The following is a 12,550-nucleotide window of genomic DNA, read 5'->3' as shown; positions in this document are numbered from 1 at the left end:
TGTTGTTTCGGCCATCGGGACAAGTTTCGGGGTTATCGGTATTGTACCGGGACCACCGGAGGGGTCCCGGGGGCCCACCGGGTGGGGCCACCTGTCCCGGGGGGCCACATGGGCTGTAGGGGGTGCGCCTTGGCCTTCATGGGCCAAGGGCACCAGCCCCACTAGGCCCATGCGCCTAGGGTTTCCAAGGGGGAGGAGTCCAAGTGGTGGAAGGCACCTCTGGGTGCCTTGGGGGGGAGGGAATCCTCCCCTGGCCGCCGCACCTAGGAGATTAGATCTCCTAGGCTGCGCACCACCCCCCCTTGGCCCTCCTATATATAGTGGGGAAGAGGAGGGATTTCATACACCAGCCCCTGGCGCCTCCCTCTCTCCCCGTTACGTCTCTCTCTCGCAGTATAGGCGAAGCCCTGCTACTGTGACGCCCTGCATCCACCACCACGCCGTCGTGCTGCTGGATCTTCATCAACCTCTCCTTCCCCCTTGCTGGATCAAGAAGGAGGAGACGTCTCCCGTCCCGTACGTGTGTTGAACGCGGAGGTGCCGTCCGTTCGGCGCTTGGTCATCGGTGATTTGGATCACGTCGTGTACGACTACATCATCACCGTTCTTTTGAACGCTTCCGCACGCGATCTACAAGGTATGTAGATGCATCTGATGACTCGTTGCTAGATGAACTCCTAGATAGATCTTGGTGAAACGAGTAGGAAAATTTTTGTTTTCTGCAACGTTCCCCAACAGCAGAATGGTAACTTCATTGTCAAAAACTTGGTATGATTTTGTTAATGACGGTAACTTGATTGCATACATTCTTCTTAAGTAAACCATAGTGCTAACTACATATGTTACTATTATGTTGTTCAACAGAAGCTCTCGAAGGAGGTTGTGCCTGACATGATGCTTACCGAAGGTCATATATATATGGTTAGCTTACGATCGTTTCCGCTGACAGCTTACCAAAGTGCATGCTCTATTTCTTTGAAAGATGCAAGGCTCAATATCAAAGAATGGAGCAAACTAATGAATGTGCGCACGCAACCGATTGGTGACAACATGCATGTGCGCAAGCCACAAGTTGGCGACAGGTGGATCTTCATTCTCCATTTTGAAGATGGACCAGTTTACCTGTTTTATGCTATTTTACCAAAGAGAGAGGAGTAGGTCCTAGGTAGTAAGAACAATTAGTTAGTGTTAATTATGACTATGATGATGAGGAGGAGTTGTTATTATGATGATGATGAGTTATGTGATAGAATGTGTTAGAATGATGAGTTGTTATATGACTCATAGATGATGATGAGGAGGAGGAGTTGTTATATGACTATGATGGTGATGAGGAGTTGTTATATGACTATGATGATGATGAGTTGTTATTATGATGATGATGAGTTATTATATCAGTGGGTGAAAGAAACGTGTATTAGATTCAAGTGGATAGATCCAAAGTGGCCAAGCTGGATTAATAGAATGACCAAGGTACAAGCTACTGCTATTTAGCAGTAGCGCGGGCGAAAACCCACGCTGTTGATAACTGACTTAGCAGTAGCGAGGGGTTAAACCCGCGCTACTGCTAAAAGTTAGCTGTAGCGCCATAGCAGTAATGCGGGGCCCGCACTACTGCTGGCCTCTAAACCAGCGCCACTACTAGGGAAAGGTTTTCCCTAGTAGTGTGATGATTTAATATCATTATCTCAGGTGCACCTACAATGAGTTGGTGTCTCAATTGCAGATTCACAAACATAATACTCACTGAAACAACACAGTAGATTAACCATATAAACTATCTAAGGACAGTCATGTGTTCATACTGGATGAAGCAGCTCACTTGGGAAGCACAAGCATTGCTAGTCGAAACAGAACACGTTAATTCTTAAGTAACATCATTAAATAGTAATTCCTATGAGAAGATTGGAACATCCCTACGAGAGGATTTACAAATTCTGAAGGTTTGAAAACGAGCAGTGTAGTAGCAGGGAAGCTTACAAGGGTTGGTTTCTTAACCCACCGTTAAGTAATAATAAGAATACATTCAGATAAGCCTGGGCAGTACAGTACTATACAGAGATCTAAAAGTAAATTATTTTGACAGAATATCCATCAATCCAAAGGAATAGCACAAATTCATGTTAATGAATTAGCAGTACGCCATCTGTGTTCGATCTGGCTACCAAGCACCTGCGATAAAAAGAATGGTGGAAATCTCAGTTTAGCATATGAACTAACACTTCTCTGAGCCAAATTCAGCTAATTCAGGCAGACTGAAATCCAGTGTTGATTTGGCATAACATGAACACACTGCGTGCTTACTGCTTCAGAAATTGACTGGACAGCTCGTTCTTGCTGGTCCGGAAAACAGGGCAGGGTTTCAAGGATTTCCTCAATTTATTTCAAGACCGATCACAGATTGTACAACCAAGCAGACGAAATGACAAAAAGGATCAAAGGAAGGCAACATTTCAAAATTACTCGAACTGATATCGCGCTAACAAAACGAATAAGCCGATGGTCTTTTTAACCATCCAGTTAAGAAACAGGATGGTGCCGAGCCCTAGTTAGGTACACTTGCTTGAATAGTTTGATTGAATAAAGTATGAATATTGCAAGGTCTCTCCTAGTTAGGTACACTTGCTACCTTTAATCAACACAATTTGAACATTAAATTGAGCACACCAACTGACACTTCGCATTAGTCAAACACTTAAACCCATGTACATTCACTCACTCTTTCTGTGGTCAACTTGTCCACTGCATCACTCAAACCAAATTCAACTCATGTACCCACTACACAATACCCTGCAAATTTCAGTACTGGCATTTAGTGTTAGTTGGATTCAGTACACAAGGATAATTCAGCAACATCTATCAATAAGTGAAGTAACTAAGTCTAGAATAATTGACCATTTGAAAACCCTAAAATTCAGTTAAACAAGACATGAAAATTCAGTGACAAACAGCAAGATTCAGTTAAGTAGGTTCACTTAACAACTAGGTCCAGTGACAAACAGCAATATTCAGTTAAGTAGGTTCAGTTAACAACTAGGTTCAGTGACAAACAACAAGATTCAGTTAACACCTAGGTTAAGTGACAAGCAACAAGATTCAGTTAACTAGGTTCAGTAATTCAGTTAATAACTAGGTTCAGTGAGAAACATCAAGATACGGTTATCTAGGTTCAGTTAAGAACTAGGTTCAGTCACAAACAGCAAAATTCAATTAACTAGGTTCGGTTAACAACAAAATTTGCTAGAATTCCAGCAAAATACATCTAACTGCATTCAGTTAAGAACTAGACCAGTCACAAATAGCAAAATTCAGTTAACTAGGTTCAGTTAATAACATAATTTGCTAGGATTCCAGCAAAATACAGTTAATGACATTCGGTTAAGAACTAGGTTCAGTCAAAAACACTAAGATCCAGTTAACTAGGTTCAGTTAACAACAAAATTTGCTAGAATTCTAGCAAACCCTAGTTTTCAAATCTGGAACCCTAGAATTCCACCAACGAAATTTGCTAATACAGAGAGGCAGGCAGCTCTCCTAGGGTCTCGACCACTACCATTTGACAGTAGCTCAAAGGAATTTGCTCCAAATATGGCGACAATGAAATACTCTTAGGTGAATATGCTGTGGCCGCACAATCTTCCTTCTCGCCGTGGGTGCCCCCTGCCACGCCGGCCAGGCACCGTGACTGGCTCTATCCACCACGCCTTGTCCCCACCACTCTCTCGTCGATGGATCCGGAGCCACCACCGCCGCCATGCCCGCAAGAGAGAGGACGGGGAGAGAGAGCAAGGGATAGGAGGGAGTGAGGGAGCGTTCGGGTTCAGCCGACCCAATGGCTTCGGACAGAGCCATTAACGACAACGGCGCGTCATCATTGCTGTCAGACCGCGAGGGATCAGACATGACAAAACGCGCTCAAAAAATGGCTCAGTGTTTTTTGCCACTGTCAATTCTTCGGTTCGGTGCAAAATGTCACATTTTGTAAAGTGGTGGGTTTTCGCAAGTCGTGACACAAAAGTGGTGATTCTGTGCATTTAAATCATCTCATTTGGCATGGTGTTTTGGTCTGAACATGTTCGTTTTAATTCTATCTCCAAAGTTCGGAATTGGTCTCTATCTTCCGGAAGTTTGGTACTAATGCATTCCCTAGATTAAAGTATATTATAAACTAAAACCACGACGAGTAATTTGAAACAGAGGGAGTAGAAAGTTACCATATAGCCAAAGAGAATGGTACGTTCATATTTCCTTGGTACCTAGTGTAACAGATTGTTGCTTCAGAAAAACTAGTTATCTCAAGGACAACATCTTAGAGAGATGCAATGATGATTTAATATCATTATCAGTTTATCTCAGGTTCACTTACATTGTAGGGTCACCCTGTGGTCTCGCCGCCTTAAAAAAGTGGAGGACAAGGTTCAAGCCGGCTTGTGAGCCCCCCCCCCCCCCCCCCCCCCCCCGGGCCTGTGGTCTCACCGCCTTAAGAAAGTGGAGGACAAGGCAGGACTTCTTTTCGTCCCGCCTTCTCTAGTTTGTAAAACTTTTAAAAAATTGAAATATATTCAAGTGGGACCCCCCCCCCCCCCTCCCCCGTGTCAGCTTAAAAAAACAATGAGTTGGTACCCCAATTGCAGATTTACAAACATAACACTCACTAAAACAACACAGTAGATTAACCATCTAAACTATCGAAGGATAGTCATGTGTTCATACTGGACTAAGCAGCTCACTTGGAAAAGCACAAGCATTGCTAGTCGAAACACAACGCGTTCATTCTGAAGTAACATCATTAAATAGTAATTCCTATGAGAAGATGGGAACATCACTATGAGAAGATTAGAACATCCCTGTGAGAAGATTTATAAATTCTGAAGGTTCTGAAACGACATGGATCACATACAAAACATCTGTTGTGTTTTGATCATGACAAGCAGTAGCAGGGAAGCTTACAAGGGTTGGTTTCTTAAACCCCACCGTTAAGTAATAATAAGTAAGAATATATTAAGATAAGCCTGGGCAGTACAGTAGCTAATCCACTAACAATAAACTATACAGGGATCTAATAGTAAATTATTTTGACAGAATATCCATCAATCCAAAGGAACAGCACAAATTCGTGTTCACCTCTCTGTACATACTCTGTAGTGTATTAGCAGTACTCCATCTCTTTTCGATCCGGCTACCAAGCATCTGCGATAAAAAGTATGGTGGAATTCCCGGTTTAGCATATGAACCCACACTTCTCTGAGCCAAATTTAGCTAATTCAGGCAGACTGAAATTCAGTGTTGGTTTGGCATAACACGGACATACTGTGTGCTTACTGCTTCAGAAATTTGACAGGACAGCTCGTTCTTGCTGGTCCGGGAAACAGGGCAGGGTTTCAAGGTTTTCCTCAATTTATTTCAAGACCCATCACATATTGTACAACCAAGCAGACGAAATGACAAAAAGGATCAAAGGAAGGCAACATTTCAAAATTACTCGAACTGATGTCGCGCTAACAAAACGAATAAGTCGATGGTCTTTTTAACCATCCAGTTAAGAAACAGGATGGTGCCGAGCCCTACACATATCGTCCTGTTACAGAGATCGTCATCACGAGCGTGCCCAAATCAAATTCCCCACCACATCCGACGAAAATTCAAAGAACCACAGCCACAGGACCTCTATCCGCCACAGAGAAAATCACAAGAGGATTCAGAGAACAGAGATCACAAGAGGATTCAGAGACCGGAAGTCACGAGAGGATTCAGAGAACAGAAATCACAAGAGGATTCAGAGAACAGGGGGCAACAACTTCACAGTACCTCAGAATTGCATACATCGATAATGGTCAATCAACAGTATATTAACCAACAGTTTCACAGTAAGCATCTGTTTGCATCAACGCAAACCAAAACTAACACGATCTAAAACGGCAGGCGGCGAATCAACTACTGCTGGCGAACGAACGGCGGCATGCGCTCGAATGCGGCGGCGGCGGGGACTTCTGGGGTCGGATTGGTCTGGCTCCCGCTCAGGCGCGCTCCCCGCGGATGCGGCGGGCGAGCTGGATGTCCTTGGGCATGATGGTGACGCGCTTGGCGTGGATGGCGCAGAGGTTGGTGTCCTCGAAGAGGCCGACGAGGTAGGCCTCGGCGGCCTCCTGGAGGGCGAGCACGGCGTGGGACTGGAAGCGGAGGTCCGTCTTGAAGTCCTGCGCGATCTCGCGGACCAGGCGCTGGAAGGGCAGCTTGCGGATCAGCAGCTCCGTGCTCTTCTGGTACTTGCGGATCTCGCGGAGCGCCACGGTCCCGGGCCTGTAGCGGTGCGGCTTCTTCACGCCGCCGGTGGTCGGGGCCGACTTCCTGGCGGCCTGAAAACAAATCGATTCGATTCAAACACGTCAGCGAGACCCAAGTCGAACAGATCGGAGGAATTGACGAGGAGGGGAGGGACGGGGAGGGGAGACGGACCTTGGTGGCGAGCTGCTTGCGGGGCGCCTTGCCGCCGGTGGACTTGCGGGCGGTCTGCTTGGTACGGGCCATGGCTCCCGGCTTCGAAACTTGGCTTCGGTTGCCTTTGCTGTGCTGGTGCGGGTGCGGGCGGTGGAACTCGAACTCGACGGCGGCGAATTGGGTGGTGGGAGAAGAGGTGGGAGGTTGGCGGGGAATTTATAGTTGGGGGTGGGCGCGCGGAGGCAGGGCATCCCGGATTGCGCTCGGATCTGACGGCTGGGCTCGCGTAGAGCCGATCCGCGTGCTAGGCGCTGGTTGGCGGTGGAGCGAGGGGGTGCGGATCGCTGACGTGGCGGTGGAGGGCCGGAGTGCGGTCTCCTGTGTGTGTACGTGTCCCATTGTGGGCTGGTATCCGGGCCGTCGGCCGTTTTTGGCGAAAGCTAAACTTCAGAGCTCCATATTTGATTTTCCTCGGGTTTCCTCTTTCCTTTTTCTCTTTGATTTTCTTTCGCTTTTTCCTATTAGTTTTTATAATATATATATATATATATTATTTTGTCTATGTCTTTCTAAATTTTCCTTATTTTTATCTTTTGTGTATGGTTTTTTTATTTCTAAAATTTCTCAGGGTTTTCAAGGTTTTCTTTGGGTTTTCCATTTTTTTTTGCTTCTAAGGTGTTTCTTTTGTTTCTCTGTTTCATTTCTTTGGTTCACATTTTTTTTCTCTATTTTTTAACACATATCTATTTTTATTACACATTTGTAGATGCTATGTACACACCAAGAACTTTATTTTTTACATTTTACCTTTTTTAAAATATACGACTAACATTTAAAAAAACTAATGTTTGATAACTACTTTTAATTCGCACTAGAACAATGCCAGTACGTTGCAATGGGATCTAAATATTCTAGTATGTTAGCTTGTGATTTATCTGTCAATAGTAATGCGATTGTGTAAATAAATGTTCATCAAATTATGTCCGTAAATTACCATGTATTTTAATTAAAAGTTTGATAAGTAAATTAAAGTGGAATTGGTTCGGAAGGTAAGTAAATTAAGGTGATCGATTATCATATACATGGAAGGTTGGACGAAGGGGAGGTGAGAAGAAAGGTGAAATGGGAACCTTATGTTCTTTTTAAGTAGTAGAGATTATACATGTTTGGTATATATCAGCAAAAAAATAATATATGTCCATTTTTTTAGAATATATGGTTTATAATTTTTATAAATGATCAAAAATAATTAAAATTTATGTTTTTATGTTAAAAAATTCTTACATGTTCTACATTTTTCATATATATCAGGAGAAATTTTGTGTACATTTGATAAATATATGATTAACATTTTACCCAGATATTCGTGTTTGATGACAACTTTTAAAAAGTATGCATTGTACGTTTTTGGTAAACATCAGGTAAATTGTTTTGTGGGTTTAACATTTTTGAACTATATCATTGACATGTTTTTGGCAAACGAACAATTTGTTATAGATTTTAACGCATTATGTTAAATATATTTTAATATATGTTCTAAATTTTTGGTATACATCTATAATATTTTTCAACTATATGATTGACATGTTTTTGGCAAAAGATCAATTTTTTAAAAAAATTCAGGCTTTATCATTTTTTACACGTGTTCTAAATTTTTGGTATACATCTAGAACATTTCTATACACGTTTAAAATTATTTAAACATATGATTAACATTTTAAAAAATATATATATTGGGTATCTAATATTTTTATGTACACATTATAAATATTTTGTATTGATGAGGAACATTTTTATATATAGGTTTAATATTTTCCAAATAAAATACGTATATCTTAAATTTAATTTTTTATCTCTACTTTTTGGTATACTCATTGTACATTTTATGTGTACATTTATCGTATACATTGGAAACATGTTTTTTCTATACACATTTAACACTTGTCAAATGCATTACTAGAATAACTAGACATGCAATGTTTTTCTCTCCTCCTCCCTGACGGCTGGAACCCTAGCCGCCGCCAGGAGAGGCCATCTTTCAGCGTCGTTGAAAGAACATGCGGTGCTCCCGTGTTTGGTTTTGGTAATTGATGACAATCTCTATGGACTAATGGTTGCCTTGAGTTATATTTGAAGGTTTTGTCCATAGGCTTTTCTTGGAGTACATGTGTTGGTTTCGAGAAGAGTTTGTGTCGACCAAGGTGCTATTCAAGGAATTACCTAAAGAGTGGTCTTGTGAGAGGTTGATCAAGACTAAGTCAAAGAGTGAATCAAGTTGACCAACCCACAAAGCGTAGAAAATGTACCGAGAGGGATCAAGTGATCCCATGGTATGGTAAGCATTGTCAATTACGCTTTGTGTACTAACCCATGGCCTTCGTGAGGGTTCTTTGTGGGGTTAGGTTGCGGTGTGCAAGTTCAAGTGGAGCATCACGAAGAGATCAAATGCTTGAAGCTTGTCGTCCTTTGTGGTGACAATGAACTTGTGAAGATGTGCGGAAGAATGGCTCACCCATAGTGGAGTATGGGGGAGCAATCAACTAGTCTTCTTCAAGTCAACACAATCAAGAAAGGTTGCGGTGTGCAAGTTCAAGTGGAGCATCACGAAGAGATCAAATGCTTGAAGCTTGCCGTCCTTTGTGGTGACAATGGACTTGTGAAGATGTGCGGAAGAGTGGCTCACCTATAGTGGAGTATGAGGGAGCAATCAACTAGTCTTCATCGAGTCAACCCAATCAAGAAAGGTGGTCCAACTTGCGGGAGTCAAGATCGTCATCATCTAGCTCAAGTGGACCATGTGCAAGGTAAAGGTTTGCCCTTGATAGGTTTTCTATTTTACCGGTCTCATGATGGTAGTTGGGAGACTGGGTTATAGGATCAATTGCCGTACCATCAAGGGGGGCTCTCGATGAGTAGCTTGATCGTATCGTTCGCTGAGAGCTCAAACCATTGCATCCTTGCATCATCTTTCTTGGTTCTTGTTTGGTTCTCTTTGAGAGTCTTAGAGCTTATGGTCATCTTGATGACAAGCTCGAGTTCATCGAAAACGGAGTTCACATGCTTCTTCTATGATGTTTTCGATGTTGGAGGTTTTGCCGGTTCTTCTCGGTTGGAGGTTTCACTCCTCTATTTGTTGGCATACCTCCCCTGCCTATTTTTACTATAACCAGTCGTTGTTTTGATGCTACTCGTCGTCTTGTTTCCAACAAGTTTGAGTTTGCTCAATTTGGAGCTCATATGCAGAAGTTATGGCAGTTCTTATTTTCTTGAGTGTGGTTTTGTCAGGGTCCCAGCGGTAGTACCGCTGAGGGGTCACAAGCGGCAGTACCGCTCCGCAGCGGTAGTACCGGCGGTGACTCCGCAGCAGTACTACCGCTGGCTTACCAGGTCCCTACCGCGTCGATTCGAGGGGTCTTTTTCTGTGTCGGATTGTGCGATACCTCGCTGCGGCAGTAGTGCGGCAGTACCGCCCTTCCTCCGCGGTAGTACCGCCCGGTTCCCTCTTTCCCTTTACCCTTCGTTCTGTGCGGCAGTACCGCCGAAGGGTGCGGTAGTACCGCTTAACCCAGCGGTAGTACCGCTGTCTCCTGCGGTACTACCGCCCCAAGGTTCATGTTTTGTTGCTCCTTTTCCCTGTTTCTTCCACCTGAGCGGTAGTACCGCTCGTGGAGCGGTAGTACCGCTCGTGTGCGGGCTGAACACATAACGGTTGGATTTTCCCCCTCCTATATAAGGGGGTCTTCTTCCCCAATGAACCTTATCTTTTGAGCTCGTGTTCTTCCCCCATTGTTGACCTTCTTCGAGCTTGCTAACTCTCAATCCCTCCATGGATTCTTGCTAGTTTTTGAGGGAAAAGAGAGAGAAGATCTAGATCCACATTTCCACCAATCACTTTCTCCTCTATGTGAGGGGAACCCCTTGGATCTAGATCTTGGAGTTCTTGGTGTTCTCCTTCTTGTTCTTCCTCTCATTTTCCTCCCTAGCATTAGTTGCTTCGGTGGGATTTGAGAGAGAAGGACTTGGGCACTCCGTGTGCCCTTGCCATTGCATTTGGTGCATCGGTTTGAGTTCTCCACGGTGATACGTGGAAGTGAAGGTTGAGAAGCTTTTTACTCTTGAGTGTTTGGGCACCCTAGAGCTTGTTCCTCTTGGGTGCCTTGGCGTCCTAGACGGTTGGTGTTGTTCGGAGCTCAATCATTGTGGTGAAAAGCTCCGGGCAAGCATCGGGGTCTCCAATTAGGTTGTGGAAATCGCCCCGAGCAATTTGACGGGTACCGGTGACCGCCCCCAAAGGTTGCCAAAGTGTACGGGCGTGAGGAGATTACGGTGGCCCTAGTGGCTTCTTGAGGAGCATTGTGCCTCCACACCGCTCCAAACGAAGATTAGCATCCGCAAGGGTGTGAACTTCGGGATACATCATAGTCTCCGCGTGCCTCGGTTATCTCTTACCCGAGCCCTTTACTTATGCACTTTACTTTGTGATAGCCATATTGTTCTTTGTCATATATCTTGCTATCTCATAGTTGCTTATCTTGCTTAGCATAAGTTGTTGGTGCACATAGGTGAGCCTAGTTGTTTTAGGTTTTATGGTTGGCAAATTAATCGGTAGGTTTATTCCGCATTTGTTCAAGCCTAAACCGTAATTATTTTAAAACGCCTATTCACCCCCCCTCTAGGCGACATCCTCGATCTTTCAGTCGTCCTCCGGCGGCTCCCCTCCGCCGATGACCTCGGTCGTCAGTGGTGAGGGGGGTCGTCGGATCCACACGCGTGGATCATTTTTACTCCCTTGTAGTCTAGATTTTTAGGTTGTTCATTGCCTTGGCTTCGGCGGTGATGATGACGGCGCTGAATAAAGATTCTTCGGACCCTTTCCCTTGCAAGACCATCGGTCCTATGGTTGGGATGGATTTGGAAACCAGGTTGTTCAAGCAAGGACGGCGTGGCGGTGACAGTATCCTCGTGGTAGACCTGTGTCCTCGGGCTTCGCCGTTGCGACGACGTTTGCTCCAGCGTCGGCCTGGAGCTTGGGAGGTAGTCTAGGAGCGGATGCAGATTGTGGCCTGCATCGACGACATCTGGAAGACGGAACATATGTTGGGTTCGTGGTTCGTGGATGACATGTATGGTTTCCTCCTTCGGCTTCTTAGTTGTGGTGTGGTGTCAGATCTGGAGTTTGATGGCGTGACCGGGGTGTTGCCCCAGACTGATTCGTTCAACGGCAATGGCTTCACTTTTGGTGAGCCACCTTGGAGGTCCGCAAAGCTGCATATCAGTGATGGAGCCACATCGAACTCGGGTGAGGAGGTGATCCGCCATTTTTTTCTTCGATGGCTGTTGTGGTGGTGCCGAAGGCATGTGACGGGCGTTGGTGTCAAGCTCAGAGATATTATGCTATTTTTTAGTTTTGTCATGTCGATCCTTACGTGACTTGTACTTTATTTTTTATGATATAAATGAGACACGTATTACCATGCAAAAAATGCATTACTAGAATATTCAAAAAATAAAAATAAAGTATTTTTTGTAATAGATATGTTTAGAATATTTGGAAGTAAAAACAAAATGAGAAAACGATATCAAAAACATGAAAAGCAGAAGAGAAATACGAGGAAGTGGAATCTCGTGCGCATGGGCCGGCCCAGTATGGCGCCCGCTTCGGTCAAACAAACAAAAAAAAATCTCACGTCAAGCAAGGGATAGGCGTGCCCCATAATTTGCGCCTTATGCATCAGTTAAGGAACAGACGCTCACGGGATTGGGAGCTCCTATACAGCGCTCCAGGCGCCAGTTAACGATCCGGCGCCTGCAGCGCTGCAGCGCTCCTAGCATGGGCCGGCCCGCTAGCGTGCTGCCCCAAGTTTTATAATTTTTTTACGAAAATAAAAATATGAAATGAAGAAACGTTTACAGATTTAAAGAAAAAGTTCATCCATTTGAAAAAAATACGTTGACATCTTTAAAAAAGGTTCATAAATTTTGAAAAAGTTCATCAATTTTAAAAAAGTGCATTAAAATTGAAAAAAAGTTCATCCAATTTAGAAAAAGTTCATTAAATTTGAAAAAAAATCGTAGAAATTGAAAAAAAGTTCATGTATTTTTAGAAAAAGTT

General features: G+C 44.0%; 1 protein-coding gene and 1 long non-coding RNA gene across 2 annotated transcripts; both read right to left on the bottom strand.

Annotated features, from left to right (window-relative positions):
• Positions 1-1,864: 1,864 nt before the first annotated feature.
• LOC125521824 (uncharacterized) lies at positions 1,865-3,850 on the bottom strand. The gene is made up of 2 exons (XR_007289458.2): positions 2,720-3,850; positions 1,865-2,172 (listed from the first exon to the last, which is right to left on the bottom strand). It is a non-coding gene; the product is annotated as an uncharacterized LOC125521824 (long non-coding RNA).
• Positions 3,851-5,775: 1,925 nt separating this feature from the next.
• On the bottom strand, positions 5,776-6,642 carry LOC125521004 (histone H3.3). Its single transcript, XM_048686043.2, has 2 exons — positions 6,457-6,642; positions 5,776-6,356 (listed from the first exon to the last, which is right to left on the bottom strand). Exons 1-2 carry the CDS (start codon positions 6,526-6,528, stop codon positions 6,018-6,020), a joined length of 411 nt encoding a protein of 136 aa, XP_048542000.1. The 5' UTR covers positions 6,529-6,642; the 3' UTR covers positions 5,776-6,017.
• Positions 6,643-12,550: the final 5,908 nt, after the last annotated feature.

Source organism: Triticum urartu, chromosome 7A (assembly GCF_056163025.1).
Source record: "Triticum urartu cultivar PI428250 chromosome 7A, HENAU_Tu73, whole genome shotgun sequence".
NCBI lineage: Eukaryota > Viridiplantae > Streptophyta > Magnoliopsida > Poales > Poaceae > Triticum > Triticum urartu.
The sequence above is the reverse complement of the archived record's forward strand: the minus strand, read 5'-3'. Positions and strand labels throughout refer to the sequence as shown.

Bases quoted from the DNA above. Each gene is read 5' to 3' on its own strand.
- LOC125521004 (XM_048686043.2), bottom strand. From the start codon at position 6,528: ATGGCCCGTACCAAGCAGACCGCCCGCAAGTCCACCGGCGGCAAGGCG. The intron at 6,357-6,456 runs GTCCGTCTCCCC...ATTTGTTTTCAG, and splicing joins GCAAGCAGCTCGCCACCAAG to GCCGCCAGGAAGTCGGCCCC.